This window comes from Hemiscyllium ocellatum, chromosome 24 (genome assembly GCF_020745735.1).
Source record: "Hemiscyllium ocellatum isolate sHemOce1 chromosome 24, sHemOce1.pat.X.cur, whole genome shotgun sequence".
In the NCBI taxonomy this organism is placed as follows: Eukaryota; Metazoa; Chordata; class Chondrichthyes; order Orectolobiformes; family Hemiscylliidae; genus Hemiscyllium; species Hemiscyllium ocellatum.
The window spans coordinates 15,535,484-15,563,063 of NC_083424.1; the positions used below are offsets into that span (position 1 = coordinate 15,535,484).

Consider the following 27,580-nt stretch of genomic DNA (forward strand, 5'->3'; position numbering starts at 1 on the left):
TTATCTGTTCAGCTTTAACTTGGAGGAGATCTAACAATGAACAAAAAGCTTTTCATGACAATGTAATGTCAGTAATAGTTTTAACTAGAAGTGGAAATGTAAGCAACAAACCAAAAAGTCTCTTCTAATCATACAAATAAACACTGAAGGAGGAATATAAATAATCTGCATTAGGAGTAAAGTCTACAAAACAATGCTGGAAAATAATCAGATTAAATAAATTTTGTACAGTACTATTTAACATGTAACAGACATTTTTTTAATGTAAGATTTGTCTTTCCCAATGTTGGTTAGACTATTGCAGCAAATTGACTGTATCATGCTATAGGCTGATAATTGTTATTGATTCTGAAGCAGTACAGTGATAACATCAGGTCCTTGATTACTTATGAGCAACACCACAAGAGGTCTACTTGTTTAAACTATATTAAAAACTCTTAATATTTAAGTGGTAGTTATAAACTGCTCGACTTTGTGAGATTCAGGTCAGCTCTCAAATCCCCAATGAATGTTTAGCCAATAACTCACTCTTGGTTAAGTTACTTACCTGTCATAAACCACCCCAAATGCTTGATTGCTACTGTGCTTTTAATTTACTCTTAGTTAAGTTACTTGATACATCAACCATCTGATTCGGTCAACTAGATGATACCTATAACTTGCACTAACAATTGGAACATGCTCCTCGATTAGGCTTCAATCTATTATTCACTCCAAAGAATTATTTTTATTTATGTAATGCTAAGGACACTTAATAGCATTGATACTGCATATTCTTTTTGTAACCATGTTAACAACCTCAAAGTTCACTACATTGAAAGTGAGTAATATTAGTTATAGTAGACAGAATGAAATTACACATTGGTGTTAGTTCTGTTACTAATACCATCGTACAATTATGGCCAAAGCTTTTAGACAAATCTATGAAAGTCAAGTGAAAATAGGCATATTGCTATGAAATTTTCATTTATTTGCAAATTTCAATATGTTCAAATATACTTTTGTCAAGTATATTCTGGAAAAGGGGGGCAGTCTTGAGGCTTAGTTATGGTCATGGCTATGTCTTTGGTGATTTCTTTTCTGCTTACTAATAAGCAGGAAGCAACAGAATTTCCTGAACTCCATTGCCTTATTATGGAGGTTTGGGTATCTCTGGGCATTGGGGTTAAGATTAAGCTGTGTTGCAGGTATCACTTTGTGCTTGTTTCAAATTGTGTTTGTGAATACCAGTCTCAAATAATCTGGCTTTCCTGTGAGCTCTTCTTATTCCAACTGTAAGAATGTGTTCAATGTAAGTTCAATGTGAACTTCACAGCGTTTTAATAAATTAATACTGTGCTTTGATAGTCAACGTGCAACTACAGATCGATTGTGTAAATCAGGTGACTACTGTCTTGTGTTCGAATGTATTTGACTTGTTCTCCACGCATTGAACTGGAACAGTTTACTGTTTACAAAATATATGCAGTGCTTGCATGACAGCCTGTCACTGGTAAACCTTTTTTTTTGATTGGATGTAAATAAGCTTCGTCATAAACAACCGAACAAAAATGTACTTAATGATATTAATGTTTGCATTGCAATATGAAAAGATAATTTTATTAAATAAAAAGAATCTTTTTGTATTTCATTTACAATTTATTGAGATCTTTTGTAAAGAATTTTAAAATTTCTATAGGTGAGCAATTTAAATAATAAATTCATTATTCCACATTAGTATACTAATGATATCAACTCACAACAATTTTGTTGTAAAGAACAATATTATATTACACTATTCTGTTTGGCAGAGTCAATTATGTTCAACAGATTAGTTACTTTTGTCAAAAGATGGTCTTGTCAATTCATTCCATGTTGCTAATGTGATGATATAATAACATAACATCAAAGAGCCACTGGTCTCACTCTTCCTTCTTTCACGTTCTGATAGTATGAAGGTTGTGCACTTTTTAGATTTAATATAACAACTACAATAATGCTTTGTGAAAAATCAAAAGTGCAGTATGAATATATTTTTGAGCTGTATTTTCATGAATTTTTTTGAAGTCAGTAATTTCTAAACCTAAATTTGTCTTATTATTTGTATTTAGTTCACTAAATACATTCAAGGTGTTTTCAACATTTAGGTAATTATTGACTGGATGATTATTTGCAATCATTGCAGATCCCATTATAAAAACACTTTATTTCTACTTGGTAAGATTCAATTAAAAAACTTAAAGCCACAGAGCCATAAGAGTTGTACTGCACAGAAAGACCCTTTGGTCCAGCTTGTCCTTGTCAACCCGATTTCGTGAATTAATCTCATCCCATTTGCCAGAATTTGGCCCAAATCTCTTGAAACCCCTCCTATTCATGTTTCCAGCCAGATGCCTTTTAAATGTTGTAATTGTGCCAGCCTCCACTACCTCCTCTGGCAGCTCATTCAATAGACACACCACCTCTATGTGAAAGTGTTGTCTCTTTATATCTTGCCCCTCTCACCTTAAACCCATGCCCTCTAGTTTTGGACACCCCTACTCTAGGAAAAGGATCTTGGCTATTCACCCTATCCATGCCCCTCATGATTTTATAAACCTCGAAAAAGTTACCACTCAGCCTCTAACGCTCCAGGGGAAATAGTTCCAGCGTATTCAGCCTCTCGCTATAACTCAAATCCTCCACCTCTTACAATAGCCTTGTAAATCTTTTCTGAATCCTTGCAAGTTTCACAACATTTTTCCTATAGCCGAGAGATGAGAATTTAATGCAGCATTCCAAAAGTGGCCTAACAATGTCTTGTACAGCCACAACTCCTATATTAAACCTGTTGGACTATAACCTGGTGTTGTGTGATTTTTAACTCCTATATTCAATGTACTGACCAATAAAGGCAAGCGTACTTTCACTATCCTGTCAACCTACGACTCCAGCTTCAAGGAACTATAAACCTGCAACCCAAGGTCTCTTTGTCTGGCAACACTCCCCAGAACCTTATCATTGATTGTATAAGTCCTGTCCTGGATTTGCCTTACCAAAATGCAACACCTCACATTTAGATAAATTAAACTCCATCTGTCACTCCTCGGCCCAACGGCCCACTGATCAGGGTCCTGTTCTACTCTGAGGTAACCTTCATTGTTCACTACACCACCAATTTTGGTGTCATCTGCAAATTTACTAACCACACCTCCTGTATTCACATCCAAATCATTTCTATAAAAGACAAAAAGCAGACAAAAGTAGCTTGATACTATGAAACACAGCAAATAAAATTCACAGTAGAACAACTTAAATGGAAAAAGTTCTGCAGCTGGTGAGATAATTCAACTTATGATTAATGCTCATGTGAAGTTGCAGATTTTTCTCTTTAAAAGAAATTGATTAACATGATTAAAGAATTAGGATACTAATCTTTTCTCCTGTCATTTGTCTGGACAATATATCATGACAGACCAAGACAAATTGGGATATCCAGACAGCTTAAAAAGAGCAGTGCTCTGGACCTCCTGTCAAGTCTGACATGTAGACTGGAAAGAAAAAAAAAATCAGCGTTTAAAAAAGTAAGGAACAAAATCACATTAATATGAATTTGTATCACTGCACTGGGCCACAAAGTGATTAACACAGTGAATCCCTACTACAAATTTCCAAAGTTCACCAGTGAGTATCTGGCATGTGTACATTTAGCAACAATTTTCAAGTGCTGAAATGGGGTCACAGTGAGAGAAAGCTTGGGAAGCATTATGTTAATGATTTAAAGTTTATTTTCATAACATTTGGGGGTATTAAGTTGCTAAAGCCTTTCCATTTTATACTTTAATAATCTGTCTCATTGAACCTTTTAAATGGTTTTATGAACACTAGTTTCTTTTTCTTAAACAACTGTGAATGGGTTTTTTCTGAGTAGTCTTACACTTGCCATTGTTACTGTATGGTTCACTGGCTCTGCCCACTGTGTATATTTGGTAAACGAGCAGAGAAAGATGGTGGGTTTGCATGGAGGAGTTGGGTAGAACAAGAATAGGCACTGAGGCAGTAAGGGGCCAGAAAGTTGTGCGGCAACATGAGATAGCACTAAATTGAAATGGAGGAGAATGGAAGGCATAGAAGTAGCACAGGTAAAACCTTTTGAAAAGATTCCTGAATCCAGTCTATTGCTCTTGACACCTCCTCCAGAACCTGGCCCAATTCCATGAAAATCGCATGTGCTAGGAGACGTCTATCCTCATACAGGGGTGCAATGGCCTAGTGGTTTTATCCTTAGATTATTAATGCAGAAACTCAGCTAATGCTCCAGGGACCTGGGTTTAAATTGCATCACAGCAGATGGTGGAATTGAATTCAATAGGGAAACAAATAGCTGGAATTAAGGATCTATTGATAACTGTGAAACTATTGCCAATTATTAAAAAACCCATCTGGCTCACTAATGTCCTTCAGGGAAGGAAGTCCACTATCACCACCTGGTATGGCCTACATGTGACTCCTCTCCCACAGCAATGTGTTTGACTCTCAACTGCCCCCTGAAATTACCTAGCAAGTCACTCCATTCAAGGACAGTTAGGGACAGGCAATTACTACTGGCCAGCTAGTGACGCCCACGTTGCACGAGTGAATAATTAAGAAAAAATAAAATGCAGGGGTTGGGTTCACTACCCACAACAATATCCTGTGCCAGTGAAATTCGGAAGTACCAAGAATGGGGGCAGAATCTGTCTGTCGTTTTCAAATATCTTGGGAGGCTTTCCAACTCATGAAAATCGGAGTTAACGAGGAGAAGTTTCTACTTGTTTTGGGGCCATTTATCATCATCATTTGAAAAAGCAGAAGTGACAGCAAGGCAGACAGGTAAGTGTGACTCTGAATCATTACAACCGGGATCTCCAGCTGGGTTTCTTCTCTTGAAGAATCCTTCCAAAGATGTTTGCTACTTCCATGGCACAGCCCCAGTGAATAGTCAGACCATAACCCCCATGACCATAGTTATGAATCACCTACAAGATCAAGAGACGATGATTAAACTGGAAGATTCTGGTCCTTCTATGCATCAAATCAAAAATATATGATTGGAGATTAACAAATTAGATACTGCAAAAAAAAAGATTGGCAAGCTTGAAATTAACAAAACAACAGAAGATGCAACACATATTTGACCATATATTTAGGTGACATAGGTTAAAATACTGATGTAGTCTCCCTTCCGTTTTAAAGTTTAATTGTGGTTCCTTTTTTTCAGGTTATGATGGTCCCACTTCTGACTTCCACTACTTTTGAATTTATGAAATGCATGCTGCTATATTCTTCAGTGTTCCTCTTTGGCAAAACCTGGTCAAAATAATTTAAGTTGCAGGTGCCTATTCAGAGTGCTATTTCAGCAATGTACACCAAAAGAAAATCATCTTGAGGCACAACCAAAATAACTCAAAGCAGTTGCGGGCATCACCGCCACAGTTTCCTTGTCTATGCCTTAAGAATTATGGATCACACAAAGGCTCAGAGATAATGTTCTAAGACTAGTGGATGGATTGCAATTGTCTGGACTCAGGAGGAGCATTCAGCTCTGCAAAAAAAAAAGATTATTTTACCCACTGCAAGCTCTGACTAAAACAGATGAACTGAGGAGTCCATGTCTACAAAGAGTGCAGGAACCTCACTTCATTATGAAAATGAGCCTGCAACCATTTCAGACAGAGTCTAAGACACCAGTTTAGCAGTGGCTTCAACTGCCATGAAATGTTAGGCATGGGAGTCTGCACTACCAAATATGCCACTGTGCCCAATTCAAGCCCACATTACAAGTACATGATAATTAACTTTATATAATATTTTATTTTGTTTTGTGAAAATTATGGCAAGTATTTGTTCATGAAGTAATCTAATTTTACCACAAGATGGTGATGTTATATTTTACCACGGTGAACACTGCTGAAATAGCCAGTCATTTACGTGTGTAATTTAAACTAAAGACCTCTTTCTGAATAGCTTGCAGGACGATCAAATTTGACGAAATAAAACAAGGGGGACTTCAATCAGGAGATGGACAGGAAGATCGAGTTGGGGGCTATGATCAAATTAGCCATGATCATATTGAATGGTCAACAGGCTGAATGGGCTGAAATTCTCCTATTTCTAACAATCACTCAGTGTGGGAACGGCATCTTATTTAAGTGTTCCATATCCCTCACACCATCCTTCTAAAACTTTATTTAACTTAGTTTCTTCAATCAGCCTGTTGGAAAAATTACAAATGCTCTTTCTTGTCAGGCACCTGCAGGGGAGTCTCTCAGACAAAAGCTAACATCCCTATTAACTGATCAGGACACCAGATCTTTAAGCACAAATCTTTCATCACAGAAACACTGACTGATATTCTCTATTCCAATTACAAGAATTGCAGAATGATTTTAAAATTCAAAATCTTATGACGACGCTGTTACTTTAACAAGGTTACTTTGTCCTCAATTTTATTCAAGAGAGGTCATAAAGGCAGAGGTGTCAAAATGTCTGGGCAAGAGCCTAATTTAACAACGACAGGGGAGTGGCCAGTTTTCCCACTTCAGGATTTTTCTAGTTTGGTTTAGCTGTAACAGTAAGAAGCTGCTGCAGTGAAGAAAGGTTCCAAGCTTCAGCAGATGGTTCCTGACTGGCTTTTTCTCTGATGTCTCTTTGGAAGTGTTTTCCTCATCCTGTAAAAACCGATGTCTGAATTTACCTATTGCCAAGGAGTGTGTTTATGGGATGTTGCAGGAATTGGAACAGTTGCTCAGTTAAGTTGATATATTAAGTTTGTTGAGTTTTCAAGTAGTTAAGTTATTCAAAATTCTGTTTTCTTTTGTTTGTCTTTCAACTGTAATGTTTAAATAAATTCTGTTTTGCTTAAAACCAAGTGGGTTGACCAGCTGCATCACTTCTGGAATATCCACTCCACACCTACCTTTAAAATAAAAAGTTAGGGTCTAGGCTACCTTCTTAAAATATTTTGAGAGGGTCTGGCCTGATGCATAACATGTACAACCTCTAAAAGTGTTCTTCATTTTCAAAAGAAAGCAAATTCACTTGAATCTTTGCATTACTATGGTTCTAAGATCAGGAAACCGAGATTGAGATTGTTTCTCCCGGGGACAGTTTCAGGATCTGGAAACAGTCACTTGTGATTTTGCTTCTGGCAGTGAATTAATGACCAAAGACCAGGTTCTCAATCTAATTAAGGATGGTGGCTGAGCTCACAAAGCTGGAGGGATATTTAGAGGCTACCAGCTTGAAAGGAGCAATTGGCTACAATAGTAGTAAGAGAGGGACCCCTTCAACATGGAGGCAACATCTCCAACATTTTGTAGCTTTAGCAGCAATATAGATTTAGCAGCAGGGTGATCACTATGGGTTGAGCAGTACTGGGTAGATGGGAACCTTTCTTTAAGGCTTCTCCCTGACTCAGAAGGCAGGGATTTCTTTTAGGATTTTCTGGAGCATTGGTCTCCTAGCATGCTGCTGAAAAGCTGTCTCCACCTAAATTGGGTTCCACCCAATGTAAATTGCAAATTGCAATATTACTAAGTCTGCTCAGCACTTTGCAGAGTAACCATCTGGCCCCCAAATACATCTCTGCAAAACTGAGTTGAGATAAAGCTCATACAAAGATCAGCAAGTTATTTTTTGCTCCTGCCTACTTCTGAATCCAACTTTTGACTTGTGGACTTACTTTTCAAGCTTTAAGAGTATTGATCAGGGAGAATTTGCAATGGAATGATGAAATTCCCACTCCATTGTCATCAGAATTAAGTAGCATTGCACCTAATCTACAATAATTAGGGAAAGTTCCAAGTTAATTTAGTGGGATTGATGGCTGTGTCACATTTCTCCTTATAATTATCAGCTTGTACCACTGCTGCCTCTAAATCAGATGACTGCAGCACAAACTCCATTGCAAGATTTGAACATGTAATCTAGGCTAATACTTCAGTGTAGGTCTGAGGGTATACTGTCTTTTCAGAGAAGCTTACTTGCAGATAATAGTGTAGAAATTCCTCGGGTGTTGGGGTAAGACAGCTGATATCAGATCAATGGAATAATGATATTGAGTCCCATTGCATCAATGGAATTTACTATAAAGCTCTGTATATAACAGACAGCTAAATCCACACTTGCCTTATTCAGATTAAAAGAAGAAACTTGCTTGACACTGTTTGAAGAAAGCAGACATTTTGGTCAACACCATTTAAAACCAATTAATTGATCAGTGATCTCTTGGCCTTTTGTGACACCTTGCCATAAGCAAATAAAATGTCATGTTTGCAAACAAAACTATAACTCATAAGTAATTCATTGTCTTTGAATTGCTTTTGGTGCTTCGGGAAGTGTGTATGTGTTTGTGGTTGTTTATCATGGGTTTATTTTCATTTATTATGTTATATAAAACAGAGAGCTAGGTTTCAACTCTTTCTAATTTTTTTTGTTATTGTCACAGTCCCCATGATGAGTAGCGTTTATTGCTCAGATGATTTGGTAAATGTAAAAAAAAAGTCAGCTAGTTTTCTTGAGTCAGGGAGGCACCACAGGGGTTATGGTATACAATTTCTCTCATCTATGCTGTTTTCGTTTGTCCTCTTTTGTTATTGTTACACTTGCCATTTGTTCACTAAGTGATTTGCAAATGGTAGATTTCTATGGATACACTGCCCCTGGTGGTCAGCATTTATTGTGTGTTAATTGAGTGTTTTGGTAATTTTGTAAAACAAAAAGAAAAGGCGAAATAGATTAGATTAGATTCCCTACAGTGTGGTAACAGGCCCTTTGGTCCAACAAGTTCACACCGATCCTCTGAAGAGTAACCCACCCTGACTAATGCACCTAACACTAAGGAAAATTGAGCATGGCCAATTCACCTGACCTGCACATCTTTGGACAATGGGAGGAAACCAGAGCACCCAGACGAAACCCACGCAGACACAGGGAGAACATGCAAACTCCACACAGAAAGTTGCCCAATATGGGAATTGAACCCAGGTCTCTGATACTGTGAGGCAGTAGTGCTAACCACTAAGCCACCATACTGCCCACAGAGCTAGGTTTCTCAGATAGATAGACACCACGGGCTGGAGTGAATAATTTGCTTCTCCAATGACATTTTGAATAAGTTTACCTCATTCCCTTTGTTTTCCCCCTTTCTCATTTTTGAATTTTAGTTCTTGTAACACTGCCACTGTTAAGCAGTACTTGTTATTGCCAGTTGAGTGACCTTTTACATTGGTTTCTTCCAAATGCAAGGGGGTGGCAGTGGCGTCAGCTGTGGCTTCTGGATAAAGGATCCAGGAGGAAGAGTCAAATACTGGTGTTTGCGGTCAATACAATAAAATTTACAATAATCTCAAACTCTTTTGCTGCCTAATTCAACCCATGGATTTCAATCTGTTAAACAGTAAAGGGAATGAATGTTGAAGGTAATGGATGAGAGCCAAACAAGCAGACTACTTCATCTCTGGTCTCAAGCTTCTTGAGTGTAACTGGAATTGCAGCCAGCTGGATAAAGGAAGACAATTCCATCACATTCCTGGCTTGTGACTTAGAGTGACAAGAAATAAGTTAGTCCATGCAGAATTCATAATTTTTAACATTATCTTGTAGGCACCAAATTTATATGGTTGGTCCAATTTGGTTAATGATCACCCCAAGATGTTGATAGTGGGGTATTTAGCCATGGTAAAGCCATTGAAAGGCAGGAGATGGTTAGGTTCTCTCTAGTTGGAAACAGTCATTTCCTACCAATAGCAAATGTTACTTGCATCTTATCAGCCCAAGCCTGCATGTTCTGCAAGACTTCTTCAAGAATAATGAATGGTGCTGAACATGGTGCAAGTATCAGCAAACATCCTTAATTCTGCCCTTGTGATGGGAGGTTAGGCCTAATACACTACTCAGAGAAATTGCTGCAGTGATGTTCTGAGATAAGATAATTTACCTCTGGCAACCAGCAACAGCTTCCTTTGTGCTTGGCATAATGCCAACTAGCACATGGTCTCACTGATTCAAATTCTGCTAGGACTCCTTGGTGCCACACACGGTCAAATTTAAGCCAAGAGCAGATATTCTCACCCCACCTCCAGAGTTTAAATCTTTTATCCATGTTTGGGCCACCACTCTTAAAATTTATTACTTCTGTTTTGGTGTCATACCTCAAATTTCTTTGTCCCTGTATTAAAGATTTGTCGCTCTATTCGAATTTTGTTCCGGGTAGGTCGAAGTCCAGTCCAGTCTTCGACAATCTTGGCATTCTGAAAAAAATTATTTTCTTAATGAATTGACAGGCATTCATATAGATGGCTTCCACATATTTATTATTCTCCACATGAATTCTGATTTCCAATATAGTGGAATAAAATGTTTAGAACTAACCTTCAGACTAGGTACAAGCTCGCATCCACCTTCCCACACTGTGTTGTGGTCTTTGGGATCATTCTCCTCATTCCAATTCCCAAGTTGGAAGATTCCTCCCACAGTTACTAATTTGCTTCTAAAGTTTAAAAAAACAGCAAAACTGACTGCAAGGCAATTTGCGAGTTGAAGGTAGCACTCAACCTTGTGAAATGGCAATAGTTAAAATATTGGTTACAGTCGAGCATATACTTTCTAGTCAATGTTTTATTCCACATTACAAATCACAGAACTCCAAGAACACTGAATATTTGGTCGCCCATATACAATTTTTCTCATCAAGTGCTCGCCAAATTATCACCTGTTCTCTTGTTTAAATTAGTCTCTGCATCCTTGCTGGATCCTACTTGATAATTACAGATTTTAAAATCTTTTTGAAGTAAAATGCGGAGAGATTATACTATGTTTCCTTTATTTAGTGCCGGTTACAGTTCCAAACATCCTTTTCCTAGTATCTAATTATTTTTGGAGCTTGCTCCTTTCTTCTGAAAACAAATAGCTACAATCTCAATGTGCAGTCTTTTTAAATTCATGCATTGTTAATGCCAATCCACAAGTTTTGCTGCTGAATCCCTTTTTAAGAGTATCTTCTAATATTATTGATAAGAAAAGTACCACATCTACCATCTCAACAAGAGTTTCTGTTGCTAGGTACTTCTCAGAACTCTTCTGATCTTCTTAGCTTCTCAAACTTTACTTCGCTTTTCTAAAAGGGAAAATATAAACCTTCCTGTATTGGAGAACCCATCAGAGAGGTTGCATCAGTAAGACAACTAAGATTTCATATTCCTGGCATCTTTCAATGATGGAAATTTCAATATACAATGCTACAACTTAATTTTTTTAAGAAAACTTTCGTTCACTTGAATAATATCATCTGCATGAGGTTTTCATTTCTGTACTTAACTAAAAATAAACTGTCACCTTGCCTTGTTTGGATGTTGAACTATTTCAGCTGTCCAATTAGTCTTTGCAATTACGACAGTTCAGTTGTGAAAGCCGCTGCATCTTTTTGAGGCACGACTTTGACTAACTGCAATGGGGCTAACATTTTCTAAATAAGATTGCCGATGCTGAATGACACTTGAACTTTCTGCCTGATAGACAGTCCGTGTACTTAAAAGCCATTGAAGTCTGACTTTAAATTTTGAATTCTGTTTTCAGCCCTTTTATGACAAAGTTTACAAATTCAATGCTCTCACACCATAGAATATAGAGCATGTAAACAGACCTTTTGGTCCAACTCATCTGCACCAACCAGACATCCCAATCTGACCTAGTGCTATTTGCCACCATTTGGACCATATCCATCTAAATCCTTCCTATTCGCATAGACATATCGATGCCTTTTAAATGTTCTAATTGTACTCACCTCCAACATTTCCTCTGACAGCTCGTTCCAGACATGCAACTCCCTCTGCTCAAAACTTTACCCCTCATGTCCCTTTTAAATCTTTCCCCTCTCACGTTCAAACTATGACCTCTAATTTTGGACTCCCCTACTCTGGGGAAAAGATCATGGCTCTTCGTGATTTGATACACCTCTATAAGGTCACACCTCAGTCTGACGCTCCAGGGAAAAACACCCAGTTCACTCAGCTTTTCCTGGTAGCTCAAGCCCTCCAATCCTAGTAACATCCTTGTAAATCCTTTCAAGCTTAACAACATTCACCCTATAGAAGGGCAAACAAATTATATGCAGAAATGCAAAAGTGGCCTCACTAATGTTGTGGTTTTACAGGACATGACATTCTGACTCCTACACTTAATGTTATAACCAAGGAAGGCAAGCTTGCCAAACACCTTCTTCAACACCCTGTCTACGTGTGACTCCACTTTTAAGAAATTATGCACCCGTAACCCTAGGTCTCTTTGTTCCCCAACACATCCCAGGGCCCCACCATTTACTGTGTAAGTCCTGCCCTAGTTTGCCTTACCAAAATGCAACAGCTCACATTTATCTAAATTAAACTCCATCTGCCATTCCTCAGCCCACCTGATCAAGGTCCCATTGTACTCTGTGATATAGGTCCATTACTGTCCATCACACCACCTATTATGGTGTCATCTGCAAACCGACTAAACATACCTCTTACATTCACATAAATGACAAAAAGCAGACAAAATAAAAAATTGAACATCCATTATAAAGGTTCCTGAAAGCTGGCTTCACGGTGCCAGTAAATCATGATAGGGTCTAGTTTCAACTGAAGACAACTGGATTTTAATAAGACAGTCCTTACTGGGGAGTACCAGACTCTATAGATAGCATTTAGGTCATGTATGAATTCACTTAACTTAATGTCCGTTCTGCATAGGATTCCTCTTTAGAAGGGTGAAGAACTCTTCACTTTTAAGCTGACCTCTCTGCAGAAATGCAGCTTTAATGTCAATTGACCCCATATTTAAACATCTGTTTTCCATAAAACCAAGAAAATTTTAAAAATTGTTGGGAGAAATTTTAGGACAATCTATTCTTCTATCTTGGTGTCCCAACTTACCTTCAAAATATCATGCCACTATCCTTGCTTTAAACTTATATGTCTGTAATGATATACCTATTCCTCTATGTCCTGTTTGCTATGTGCCACGTTTGTCACAGACAAAAAGTTCTCCCTGCTTTGCAATTTTTGCTCTTTGGCAGCTTTTATTCATTTGTCTACTAATTGGTGTCTCTAATCAGACAAACTGCCAAATGCAAAGGTTTGATCCTCATAGCTTGCAACTTATCGTCGAAAGGTACCTGGTTCCTCATCGCACTCTACAAGTTCTTTAGAATATGCATATTCATAATCCATACGCAGCAACTTTTAAAAGTATACCCAACCTGTTTCCCATACTGTACAATTATTATCTCTACAATAACCTTTCTCTTCCCCACCACCTGCCTCCAACCTGATATCTCCCACTCATGCCAGCCTACCTTAAACACATAACAACTTACCTGGTCCCTTGCCACCTTTTGCCCTGGCAACTTGCCTGACCTGTCACTTTACCTACCTAACATCCTACCCCATCACCTTGAGCTCACACCAACTTATGTACTTATCCTTTCATAGAAGCTGTGAAAAAAAGGGGGCATTGATGGCCTTCTGATATTCCTTTTTTTACAAGTGAGCTATTAGAATGGAAGTACAGTTCAGCATTTCTGAAGGAACCATAATTGGCATCTCTTGTCAGAAATGTGAAGCTCTGTTGTTCATAGAGTTATAGAGCTGTACAGCATGAAAACAGACCCTTCAAACCAACTCATACGTGCAGACCAGTTATCCCAAATTAATCTAGTCCCATTTGCCAGTCATTGGCCCATATCCCTCTAAACCCATCCAATTCATATATCTATCCAGATACCTTTTAAATATTGTAATTATACCAGCCTCCACCACTTACTCAGGCAATTCATTTCATACAAGTGCCACCTTCTGCATGAAAAAGTTGTCCTTTAGGTCCCTTTTCAATCTTTCCCCTCTCACCTTAAATCTATGCCCTCTAATTTTAGACTTCCCTACCCTGGGGAAAAGACCTTGGCTATTCAACCTATCTATGCCTCTCACGATTGTATAAATTTCTATAAGGTCACCCTCAGCCTCTGACCCTCCAGGGAAAATAGCCCCAAAAAAGAAGTGAAGTGACAATCTGCACATGATTGTCACTCCGCAGGAAATCTAACCCATTATGCTCAAATTTGCACCTTCTCTCTAAATTCATAAATACCAAATTATCCTCTTTATCAATGAGAAATGTTGTCATTCATTCAAATGTGGCCCTTTCCATTATGCTATCCACAATTATTTTCTAATCTTACTAAGTATTATCATTGAGGAGAAAGTGAGGACTGCAGATGCTGGAGATCAGAGCTGAAAATGTGTTGCTGGAAAAGCACAGCAGGTCAGGCAGCATCCAAGGAGCAGGGGATTCGATGTTTCAGGCATAAGCCCTTCTTCAGGAATCCTGAAGAAGGGCTTATGCCCGAAACGTCGAATCTCCTGTTCCTTGGATGCTGCGCTTTTCCAGTAACACATTTTCAGCTAAGTATTATCATTGACTGACAAAATCTGGTTGCCAAATCTACAAAAGTATAAAATGAAAATAATGTTTTCTTCGTTTCAACCTTTTAAAATCCATAAAACCAAACCTCAAGTTACAAATATTTACTACTGATGCATTTGCCCTGGATCACACAGGCATCCAATAGCTCCATATCCTGAAATCACAGCACATTATAAGTTCATAAGATATTGTAGCAGAATTAGGCCATTCATGCCATTGAACTGGCTCCACCATTCGATCATGGCTGATATACTCCTCAACCCCATATTACTGCCTTCTGTTCACATCTCTTCAACCTATTACCAATTAAAAGTCTGTCTACCTCCTCTTTAAATTTACTCACTGTCCCATCATCCACCATACTTTGGGGTAGCAAATTCCACAGATGCACAACCCTTTGGAAGAAGCAGTTTCTCAACTCTGTTTTAAATTTGCTACCCCTTACCCTAAGATGATGACCTCTGATCTTAGAATGCCCCAGAAGAGGAAGCATCCTCTCCACATCTATTTTATCCACACCTTTGATTTGATCTCCCCTCATTCTTTTAATTCCACAGAATATAGGCCGAAACTGTTCATTCCTTGCCTTGCCATCTTTAATCATCATTTATAGTTAAGATCCCTTCTAGAGTCAACAGATTTTATCATGGATAGAAACTTTATCGACACTTAACAGGACCTTACAAATACTAATAAACAACCCTTGCTTTTTAAAAGAAAAATGAGGAAAAAAAAACAAACACTCACCCAGCAATCATTTACCTGTTTCATTGTGACATCACACTTTGATGCTCTCTCAAATTGATCACTTCACAGACTGAGACCTTGCTCCAGTTAACTATTTAACTCTAACCCTCGACACAAAAGTTTAGTTGATAGACAGTTCATTATTTGGGAAGCAACAAATCCTGAGTCTTTGTTCATCAAGTACCCCAGCTATTCTGAAGGTTACACATGAACTACGAAAAGATACAATATAAAGAGGATTGATACTTTTCAGCAAGGAAAAAAAGTAAAGGTTGAAAATTGCTGTTTTTCATATTTCATAACTTGATTGCATCCATCTACATCAGTACAGGGTAGGATAGATCAAAAAATAAAGAAGGGGCTTATCCGGAATTGAAGGAAGACTGCTTTGTCATTACTTTGTTCTGTGAACAAAATTCTTTCTGGATTAGCATCTTTATAGTCCCAAGAATAACTATCTTATAAAGCTCTCTGTCACAGCCCATTTTTAGCTATATATTCAAATAAAATGTTGAAAAATAAATATAGGAGAAGCAGTAGAGCTGAGAGGAGAAGAAGGTCAGAAATAATCAAAACCAAAAATCATGTTGTCCAACAGGAAAAAAAGCAAGGAAAAATTCAAGAGGACTGACTATCAGAACATTTATTTATTTTTTCCATTCACATAAACTTCTCCCTTATCAAGGTTCATAATAGTTACCATTGTAGCTATCAGTCCTTTAAATGGTTTGTTTATACTCACCCTGGTATAATATATGGTTTGGAATAAATTCCAGCCCTGTGATCATGTGAAATAATGAAGTGCTTTATCCATGGTGCATAAACCTGAAGATTTTAATAGATGTGAGATTAAATGACTAAAATATTAGCTAACCTGAAACAAGTGAAAAATATTGTATAACTGTATTTCAAATGTATTGGGAGCAATACTAGGACTGTGGTAAATTATTTGCCAAATTATTACTACTATATATGAAAATAGCAATCTAATATTTAGATATTTTCAGAAGTGTTAATGCAGGATACATTTTTACTCAGTTTTAAAATGGTATTTCTGTGGAATAAAATTCCAATTAACCACTTGGTATTCTTCACAACAAATCCACTTGGTATTTGTTGTGAAGAATTAATGAAATATCACTTATTCTTCTGATTCCCCCAGTGATTATAAGACGTAAAGTAAACTCACTCACCTTTATGATCTGTCCTCGAGCAGGTATCAGTTCTGGGTCTGGCTGCAGCTCTTGTGCTCGAATGCCCGTACAATTCACTACCACATCAAAATCTGGAGATAACTACCAAAGATACTTTGTTTCATACATGTATGTGTAAGAATACACTAATATCCCAAAACATAGATACACAAGCAGCATAATGATGCATAGAAATGTATCTCAGAGATTATATGTCATAAAATCAATCAATCAAGAATACCTCCTGGAAGGAATGTATTTTCTTTTGGACAAACTGGACTCCGTGTTCTTTTAACCTTAAATAAACAAAAAAAAATGCCTGTGAAATTTGTCACTGGAATCCCTACCATCACTTCAAATTGTATTTCTATGTATTTATAGAATATCTACAGTACAGGAATAAACTTTACGCTATCTCTACTAAAAAGTAACCATCTCATATTTTCTTTGTTATTCAATGCTTTCTAGCTGCAATTGGATTCATGAGAAATCACTGTTGAAGGCACTACAGTCACTGAACAAAGGACAGGAACAGGCCCTTCAGCCCTGCAAGCCAGCACCAACAAACTTTGCCCTTCCATAGTAAAGCTGTTTTCACGTATAGTATCTATATCCCCCCATTTCCTTCATATTCATGTATTTGTCCAGGTGTTTCTTGAATGCTGCTTTTGTGCCTGCTTCCACTACCTCCTCTGGCAGCACATTCCAGGCACTCACCATACTTTGTGTGAAAAACTTGCCTCACACATCTCTTTTAAACTACCCCACCCACCCACCTTGAAGCAGTGTCCCCTAGTAATTGACCCCTCCAGCCTGGGAAAAAGACTCATACTTTCCCACTCTATCCATGCCATTCACAATCTTATAATCTTCTATCAAGTCACCCTTTAACTTCATGCCTACCCATGAAAACAAACCCAGTCTACCCAAACTTTCTTCATAGGCAAAAAACCCCATACAAGGCTCGTAAACTGTTTCTGCATTCTCTACGAAGCATCCGCATCCTGGTAGTGTGGTCACCAGAACTGTATGCAATATTCCAAGTGTGGCCTAACTGAAGTTCTAAAAAGCTGCAGTATAACTTGCCTATCCTCATATTCAATGCCCCTTCCAGTGAAGGCAAGCATGCCACAGAGCTTTTTTAAAAAATTACTTCATCTACCTGTGCTGCCCACTTCAGTGATTTCTGCATATCAATACTCCTAAAGGTTCTGCCATTCACTGTATAATTTCCACCTGTACTTGATCTTCCAAAATGCCTTGCCTCACATTTGTGTGGATTAAACTCCATCTGCCACTTTTCTGCCCATGTCACCAACTGATCTACATCCTGCTGTATTCTCTGATAATCCTCCTCATTATCCGCAACTTCATCAATCTTTGTATTGTCCACGAATTAATTAGACCAGCCACATTTTTCTCCAAATCATTTATATAGACCATGAACAGCAGAGGTCCCAGCACTGGTCCCTGTGGAACACCAGCAGTCTGGACCCTTCATCCCAAAAAGCATCCTTCCGCCTCTACTCTCTGTCTCCTTTGACCAAGCCAGCTCTGTATCTATCTTGCCAGCACGCCCTGATACCATGTGACTTCACCTTTTGTGCCAGCCTGCCATGAGGGGCCTTGTCAAAGCTTTACTGAAGTTCATGCAGACAACATCAACCACTTATCCCTCAGTTATCTTCGTCACCTGCTCAAAAAACACAATCAAATTGATGAGGCATGACATTCCCCATAAAATACCATGCTGTCTATTGTTAATGTCTACTTGTTTCTATTTGCATATAGATCTTGCCCCTGAGAATCGTTTCCAATAATTTCCCTACCACTAATGTGAGGCTTATAGACAGTTAATCTTTGGGCCTTTACGGCAGTGGCTCCCAATTCAGAAACGAGGATAGAAGAATTCTCCATTAGATAAAACCTTAAATGAAGGCTTAATTTTACTTTGCGGCATGTACCGTTGTCTTCAAAATAACTGAGATCCTCAAGCATGAATTGAAAGCTGGTTAAATATGAGCAGAAATAATATGGATAAAAAGGATTATTTCTTACCTCTCCATCAACCATGGTAAGTAGCTCTTTCCCTCCAACATTAGTGCAGTGTTAAACCACCCATGGCTGCAAAACAGAGATCATCCCTAAGTGAGAAGTTGATTTGCTGGTTTTAGGGTCGGTCCAAAACCCAGTGGTGGGCAAGATTTATTGAGTGTATGAAACTGTAGACCTCATGATTTATGAAACTTTTGCAATTTCATTACATGTAGGAAACAGAGGACATTGTTCCTCAACTTATTTCACTGTATTTTTTCTTGTAGTGAGACACTAAAAACTCACATGTTTAAAATGACATGTATAATTTTAGGAAGAATACCACATTCAAATCCCTCCATGTCTTCATTCCTCTTCATGTAATCTCTTCCTGCACTAAAGCTCTTGGAGATTTCAGTGCCTTTACAGTTGGTGTCATGTGCATGCCCAATTTCCACCACTCACCGTTGTTCTGGTCCTGACCGCTGAAATTCAATTTCTAAAACTCGCTGCATAGAGACTACTTCCCTCTTGCTGAATATTCTACTTAAATCTTAGCTCTTTGGCTAATGTTTTTGGACCATTTACTCTAAGACAGAGTCCCATGACCTTTTTTCAGAACTTACAGCATCCAGGAAAAGGTTGCATTTAAGTTGATGAATAGTAGGTGGTTTAGAGCAGTATCTAGGAGAACACTTCTTTACCTATGACTACTAACAGGATATAGCAGGAGGATTAATTATTAAGCTTTGTATTTTGTCTTATAATAAATAAATCCTAGTTTCAAAAGTACTAAAGCCAGAAAGTGCTGATAGTTTAACGTTTAATGAAGAGGGAGCATAATTTTGCACATAGCTGATTACTCTAGTCTGTTCAGATAAGAAAGGGCCCAAAATACAAATTAATTTCTCCTCTGAAAACATATGTCTTAAAAACACTGAATTGAATGGGAACTCACACAGTGGCTGCAAATTACTGTTCCTTAAAGGGGTAGCTGCTGCATCACCTGTTCCAACTATGATAATGACCAATCTACATGAATAGGAGTTTAGCACTATCAGCATGGTCAGCAGGTAGGTGTTTGGAAAAAAGATCATTGATAATCCTACACATTACAAAATTGAAAATGAGTATTGCTAACTTGGATTAATAGTTTTAACTTTCATCGCTGATCAGCTGCACTAAAAGATTGTCCACCTGGAGTTCAAACAAATGTCCATGGATAAATTAGAGATGGTTTAACTTTGGATTCAATTTCTGCATTCCAGGAACACACTAACACCATGATCTGCATAAACATTTTAGGATGGTTTTAGGGAAAATAAATACCTAAATCCAGGAAACAATTTAAGTTCTTCTTCTGTCAAATGTCTAAACCCCAAAACAGCATCTTTCCAGGATGGGTCCTGTGAAGAAAAGTGAAGAAAAATGAATTAAGAATGTTAGATTAATTTTCCCCAAGTCCTGAAATGTTACAATCACACAAATTAATTTTTGTTTCCTTCATTCCTGATGAAGGGCTTATGCTCGAAACGTCGAATTCCCTATTCCTGAGATGCTGCCTGGCCTGCTGTGCTTTGACCAGCAACACATTTTCAGCTTATCATAATCTCAATTGATAACAGATAAAGTGTGTGAGTATTGATAAACAAAACTATATTCCATTGGGCTATGTTTCCGTTTATTGGTCATTGGGACAGTTCCACTGACATTTAGAATGATGTAGGCGTAGAATGATATTAAGACGGAGCCAATAAGTTTTCTGTATGAGCTTAGATCAATGCTCATAGTTAGAAAGAGCAGGTTACTGTGTACTAAGTGTGTCCCTGGTGCTGTGAGGCAGCAGTGCTACCACCATTAAAATTGAGAAGTTAAATCTCAAGAAATAGAAAGAACACATATCCACAAAGATTATGTTCACTAATCCTTCATGATACATAACAGAAATACAATTACAAGGCTGCAAAGAGCACAATGGGAAGACAATTGTTTTAATTAAACATGCTCATATTTGGAATAAATTGTTACCAGCGGTGGTTCTTTGAAGATGTTGTATCCAGACTGCAAAAACAAGCCCATCTCATTGGCATCAGGTGAATTCACATACTTCAGAAGGTATTCAAATGTTTCCTTGTTCCATTTGCTGCAGTTAAAACAAAAGGAAATATGATACAATCCATGGTTACACTCAAGCAATGTCGTAAGTAAATGTTTACCAACTGTAGAACATTTCAGTAGTGTAAAAGAGAAAAAAAGAAGTAAATATTCCACTACTATTACAGCATATTATTCAAATTACCATAGGGACCACAGCTACATTTATACAATAGCGCCAAGATCAAGGGGTGGATTTCACAGCACCCTAACCTTCCCCTTTCCGAAGCTAAAAACCCATTGCCACCATGCTAAGATGTAGTGGAGCTGACCCACAACAATAACATTGTACAAGAACCTTAATAAGGGAAGTGAGAGACTTCCAATCATCAGGGAAAGGAAGTTCCATCTTAGCACCCCATCAATCTGATTGGTTTTGCCTCAGGAGAACCAGAAGAGAATAGTCATCACAAGGCCCACAAGCAGTTCCCAGGAAGATAAAATGGATAGCAAACTTATGCAATCCCAGAAATTTCCAGGCATGGCTGGAAGACTCACTGAGGAGAGGGTGGAAATAATCACGCATGATGGATGAGGGGACAAAGTCAGTGCACCATTTTGGGAGAGGAGGAGGGGGTACCTTTATAGGTTAAGCAAGCTGCCAAAAATAATGTCTTCCCTCCTGCCTGTTATTAATTTGTTCAGTGAAAACTCCCAGTTGGTCACCTTCCATCTGTCTTCACCGCCCCACAGACTGAAATATTTTAGTGTGGATCAAATAAGGCCCTTGGTGGCAGTTAATTGTCCACTTAAGGGGCTTAATAGGCTGAAAGACAGGCAGACACCAGGTTGGCAACCCGTTAAATTTACATGCCCCCATCCCTGACTTCAAATACACCGGTGGGGCTATAGTTCACTATGAGTTCTATTCTACTGCAGTTATTGAGTACAAGTGTAAACTGCTACAGGTGCACAATTCTTTATCCGAAATGTTTGGTTGGGACCAGCTGGTTTTCGGAATTCTGAAATTCAAAAAATTCTGAATAAGTGACAGTTTGATGGTGAAATTTGAAAAAAATCTTACCAGAGGAGTAGACTCACCGAGTAAAACGGGCCTTGAGACAGAATTGAGGTCTGCTAGTGCTGGGCCACATTTCCCCCCCCTCCACCACCACCATGTTGCATTTGCGTAACACGCATCGAGTGGGTGTCAACTTGGGTTAACTGTTTGCAAGCCAAACAACCTTGTTAATGAGAAAAAACATTCACAAAAAAATACCTTTGGACTTTGGAGCTTTTTGGATTTCGGATAAAGGGTTGTTTACCTGTACTAACTTTCTTTAAAGCGCTTCAAAGCTCAAAGTGGAGCGCTGCAATATCATAATATGCAGCAATTCACTTAACCATGTAGTGTGCCGACATGAGTTTATACTTTTTCTTCTTCAGATTTTCTTGGCTTGGCTGTGCACACAAAGGAGAGACCACAAAGCCAATAAACTCACTAAATAAAGGCAGGTCAGTTAAAAGCAGAGTTATAGCTTAACAAAATATTATGTAGCTTACTGAAACTCATTTCTGTACTACAATAAATCTCACATTATGGCACTTTTGGACTCACTCAGTCTAGACCTTTCTGCAAAGAATTTTTAGTTTAAGCTTTCTTTTGTAAAAAACTTCTAGTTCTTTTAAAATAACAACAAGCCAAAATATGGGACTTTACACCTGGCTAACTAATCAGTGATTAAAGTTTGGTTTGTCAGTCTGAGCTAGGCAGTAGTTACAGATTTTACACTTTGAGTTTGAGCTTACAGAGAAAAAAAAACTGCTTGGATTGCTGCTCCTGCTCACTATCCAGAAACCTCGGTAAGAAATGGGGAGGACAGAATTATACCTGGTTGCAAGGCTCAAAATAATAAGCCAAGGATTATAATCACTCATTAATAATATTCAACCAGAAAGCTTCTGACACCAATGCAATTAAATCCTCACAACAGCCAAAATTTTAGATAAAGAAAAAAGTAAAAATACAGGAAAATTAGTAAATACTAAAACATTAGATAAAACTGCTGCATGAATCCTCCATCATTTTTAATTGTCATGTAATGGAATGCATTTCTATGTCTGATTTCCTACTGTTTTCTCTTACACTTCCTCTGGGATTCCTCGATCTATCACATACGGTTGCCATAATCCTGCAGCTCCATCGCTTGTAGTATGTGGTGTAAACTGATCTGCGTAAACCACAATATTCAACGGTTTGACTACAGAGTGAAAGCGTTCAATGATGCATTGAGCTGTAGACAAACCAATCACACCAGCACCAATCACCGCAACTTGCATTTTCTTGTGTCGATCACCTAATGTCTGAAATAAAATAAATACCGACAGATCAAATAAAGTGTTCCAGCAGAGGTCTGATTTTAGTCTCTCGTGCTCAGAAAATAGCTTTTGACCTTTCCTTCTCCAATACAGTAATCATTATGTGAATTATTAACCAACCTGTTTGCAAGGCCAATAACAGTCTCTGGCATAACATACTTTTAGATTAGATTATTGATTGTCACTTCAGTGCAGTAGTGAGGCATTGGTACAGAATCATAAATGAGGCTCACACTATTCTCTCAAGTAAGATCCCATGGCATAATTTTGAAAAACAGCAGTTTTTTTTATCTAAGAGATATTGTTGTCATTGGCAAGGTCAGCATTTGTTGCCCATCTCCAATCACTGCTTAAACTAAAATAAAAACAAAGCTGTAAATCTTAAAGTGCTAGAGAAATTGAGCAGGTCTGGCAGCATAGTCCAGTGACCCTTTATAATGGAGGACTCTTCAGGTTCTTGTGATCCTTTGTCAGGCTCACTGGATTTGAAATGTTAACTCTGTTTTTCTCTCTACAGATGCTGTCAGACTTGCTGAGTTTCTCCAGCACTTTGTATTTTTACCCCTTGAACTAAACAGCTTGCTAGGTCATTTCAGAGCACAGTTAAAAGCCAATCACATTATTATGTAACAACAACAGAAATCAATGGAGAAACTTAACAGGTCTGGCAGCATCTGGGGAAAGAAGGCAGATAACGTTTTGAGTCCAGTGATCCTTTAGAATACATATGGCTGAATGTTTGGAGTCACATGTAGGCCAAACTATGGCAGATTAAAATACATTAATGGACATCAGTGAATAAATGAGTCTTTATAACAATTAATGAGAGTTTCTAGTTCACTATTACTGAGACTAGTTTTCACTTCCAGAAGGAACTTAAAGTCCACTAACTAGCATATTGGGATTGTACCCCTGCCCCCAGAGCATTAGCTTGGGCATTAGGATTAATAGATTACTCTGTCTACATCTCTACTCATTCTCATCTCTCCACCAACATCACAGATACATACCTGGTCATTATCACTGCTGCTTGTGGAACCTTGATGTGTGTAAAATAGCTGCTGTATTTTCTACAAAAGTACTTTATTTGCTGTAAAGTACTTTGGAACATCCTTTATATTATAGCTATATCAAAGTCTGCATGAAATGTACTATATAAATTCAAGCTAGATATCCATACTATAGTATAAACAGGTTAATTACTAGAATTGAAAAACAGACTACTGTGAGCTAACAGAGTGCTGGAGAAACTCTAAAGAAGGGTTACTTTACTCAAAATGTTAACTCAGAGTCAGAGATGTACAGCATCAAAACAGACCCCTCGGTCCAACCGTCCATGCCGACCAGATATCCCAACCCAATCTAGGCCCACCTGCCAGCACCCGGCTCATATCCCTCCAAACCCTTCCTATTCATATACCCATCCAAATGCCTCTTAAATGTCGCAATTGTAACAGCCTCCACCACTTCCTCTGGCAGCTCATTCCATTCACGTACCACCCTCTGTGTGAAAAAGTTGCCCCATAGGTCTCTTTTATATCTTCCCCCTCTCACCCTAAACCTATGCCCTCTAGTTCAGGACTCCCCGACCTCAGGGAAAAGACTTTGCCTATTTATCCTATCCATGCCCCTCATAATTTTGTAAACCTCTACAAGGTCAGCCCTCAGCCTCCGACGCTCCAGGGAAAACAGCCCCAGCCTGTTCAGCCTCTCCCTGTAGCTCAGATCCTCCAACCCTGGCAACATCCTTGTAAATCTTTTCTGAACCCTTTCAAGTTTCACAACATCTTTCCGATAGGAAGGAGACCAGAATTGCATGCAATATTCCAACAGAGGCCAAACCAATGTCCTTTACCGCCACAACATCACCTCCCAACTCCTGTACTCAATACTCTGACCAATAAAGGAAAGCATACCAACCCTTTTTAACTATCTTATCTAGCTGTGACCCCACTTTCAAGGAGCTACGAACCTGCACTCCAAGGTCTCTTTGTTCAGCAACACTCCCTAGGACCTTACCATTAAGTGTATAAGTTCTGCTAAGATTTGCTTTCCCAAAATGCAGCACCTTGCTTTTATCTGAATTAAACTCCATCTGCCACTTCTCAGCTCACTGGTCCATCTGGTCAAGATCCTGTTGTAATCTGAGGTAACCCTCTTCGCTGTCCACTACACCTCCAATTTTGGTGTCATCTGCAAACTTACTAACTGCTCTCATCCAAATCATTTATGTAAATGACAAAAAGTAGAAGACCCAGCACCGATCCTTGTGGCACTCCACTGGTCACAGGCCTCCAGTCTGAAAAACAACCCTCTACAGTCACCCTCTGTCTACACAGATGCTGTGACATTTGCTGAGTTTCTCCAGAAAGAAAAACAGAAATTACTCTGGCAGCATCTGTAGAGAGAAAAACAGAATTAATATTTCAAGTCCAATGACTCTGACAAAGGATCACAAGACCCTGTCCTCTTAATTTTCCTAGCAAACTGTTTTGTTCAAGGGTTGAAAACACAACGTGGCAAGTCCAGCAGCATTTAAAATCCAGTGAGCCTGACAAGTGATCACAAGAAACTAAACGATCATAACTCCATGATAAAGGGTCACTGGACTCAAAATGTTAATTTCACATTTCTCTCTGCAGATGCTGCCAGACCTGCTGAGTTTCTCAAGAAATTAAAACAGAAATTACTGGATAAACTCAGCAAGTCTGACAACATCTGTGGAGAGTGAAACAAGAGTTAATGTATCAAGTCTGGTATGACTTCTTCAGAACGAAGAGCTAAACTTGACTGTCCTCTCTCTGCTTGGGTTCCTGAAATTACTGGCTTGCATGTCACAGTGCAATTAGCTGCAAAGAGAAACAACTCACATTATCTTTTCTCTCCATAGAGAAGGACCTCCTACCAGTGATACAGCTGAGATCCTGAATGTAATGTATAAGGATTTCAGGGCATGGCCAAATACCGTATCACTGTGAAACAATTAATTTGTTTGGAACAGAAATCCTGGTTGAAACTGACTAGCTGGTCTTTCCAAGATCTTTTGTACACCTCACAACATGTTTGTTAAATATCTGACAGCTTTCCAGATGGTGAAAGCATGATGTTGTAAAGAATGCACAATGTAAAACTAGGGGACTCAACAGAGCATACCATCACACTACTGTGTTAACGCAACGTTATTCCAGTTACACCTTCTTACTGGATTAAAAAAATCATACAACACCAGGTTATAGTCCAACAGGTTTAATTGGAAGCACACTAGCTATCGGAGCACCGCTCCTTCATCAGGTGGTTGTGGAGGACACAATTGCAAAACACAATTTATAGCAAAAGTTCACAGTGATGTAACTGAAATTATACATTGAAAAATACCTTGACTGTCTGTTGAGTCTTTCATCTGTTCAAATACCATGATAGTTTCACTTTTTTCACGTGTTAATCACAAAACTTTTTATAAAAAAGTTCCTTCTCAGATTAACTGTAACAATTGGTATTAGCTAGATAATATGTTGAAGGTGTTAGCCCCCTGTGTTCTCTGTCTGTGCAATGATGTTTAGATTGATTCTAATCTAAAAAGTGAGATAACGGAGTTTTACATGAAAGATTCAACAGACAATCAAAGTATTTTTCAATGTATAATTTCAGTTACATCGCACTCTAAACTTTTGCTGTAAATTCTGTGCCTTGCAATTGTGTCCTCCACAACCACCTGATAAGGAGCGACGCTCTGAAAGCTAGAGTGCTTCCAATTAAACTTGTTGGACTATAACTTGGTGTTGTGTGATTTTTAACTTTGTACACCCCAGTCCAACACTGGCATCTCCAAATAATGACTTCTTCCTGGAGACTTTGTTTCTGTCTGTTTGATACTTCTCACCCACAAAACTGAAAAAAAAATTTTTGTTAAGGGCTTCAAGGGACTTCAGGCCAATCCACACTTAACCAACCGTTCTCGATATTCTGCTCAGTTTGACAGAGGTGACAAATTCAACGCATCATCTGAAGTGAGTGTGCAGTACAAAGTTGTCAATGCTCAAAAATAAAGGACTGTCCATTTAACAAGAGGAGGACCTATTTTTCGTAAAGAGAGTTAACAGTGTTTGAAACCTCTTTCTCAAAAGAGGGTGAAAACAGAATCCTTGAATATTTTTAAGTAGAGGTAATTAGGATCGGTTGGCATGTTAGTGGCGAGTAGGTAAGAATGAAGAGAGTTAGCAGGTTGGCCATGAGTGTCAGAACAGAGACTCGTGCTCCTAATCCATACATTTGCATAAATTTCAGTTCGTACGAGACAAGGTACTAAAACAATCAACACCGAATTTATGCATAAAGAACCCACAATGGTGTGAACAAAAAATGGCGATTTGGTCTATCCCCCGACGCTAACTAGCTACTCCTTTAGAAAGTTCAGACCCACATCTTCGCCATAATCCGCTCTTCCCTGGGCCATACCCTGTTCGGCAAGATTTCTCTGTTTGTTGTTTTGGGAAGACATTCTGATTATAGACAAACAAGATCACCTCCAAAGGACAGGAGCTATTTGATTCCCAGACCACTCTCCCTCACGCTCCTAGCCGACCATCTCACTTTCTTCCCGGGGGCCCATGCGCTTTCCTCGTTGGCGACAGGGTGCGCGCTCTGCCCATGGGTGCACAGGCAGGCGCTCACTC

The 27,580-nt window shown here is 38.5% G+C and overlaps 1 protein-coding gene across 3 annotated transcripts; it reads right to left on the reverse strand.

Moving 5' to 3' along the window:
- Positions 1-1,717: 1,717 nt before the first annotated feature.
- Positions 1,718-27,580, reverse strand: dao.2 (D-amino-acid oxidase, tandem duplicate 2). Of its 3 annotated transcripts, none has more exons than XM_060843935.1 (11): positions 27,431-27,580; positions 22,675-22,892; positions 20,463-20,577; positions 19,764-19,840; positions 18,459-18,524; positions 16,642-16,696; positions 16,401-16,502; positions 15,950-16,032; positions 10,372-10,489; positions 10,152-10,250; positions 1,718-4,976 (listed from the first exon to the last, which is right to left on the reverse strand). In XM_060843935.1, the coding sequence occupies exons 2-11, from the start codon at positions 22,866-22,868 to the stop codon at positions 4,851-4,853; spliced, it is 1,035 nt and encodes a 344-aa protein (XP_060699918.1). In that variant the 5' UTR covers positions 22,869-22,892; positions 27,431-27,580; the 3' UTR covers positions 1,718-4,850. The 3 variants fall into 3 exon arrangements, with proteins under 3 accessions (XP_060699918.1, XP_060699919.1, XP_060699917.1); XM_060843936.1 differs by lacking the exon at positions 27,431-27,580 and adding an exon at positions 27,363-27,426; XM_060843934.1 differs by lacking the exon at positions 27,431-27,580 and adding an exon at positions 27,328-27,399.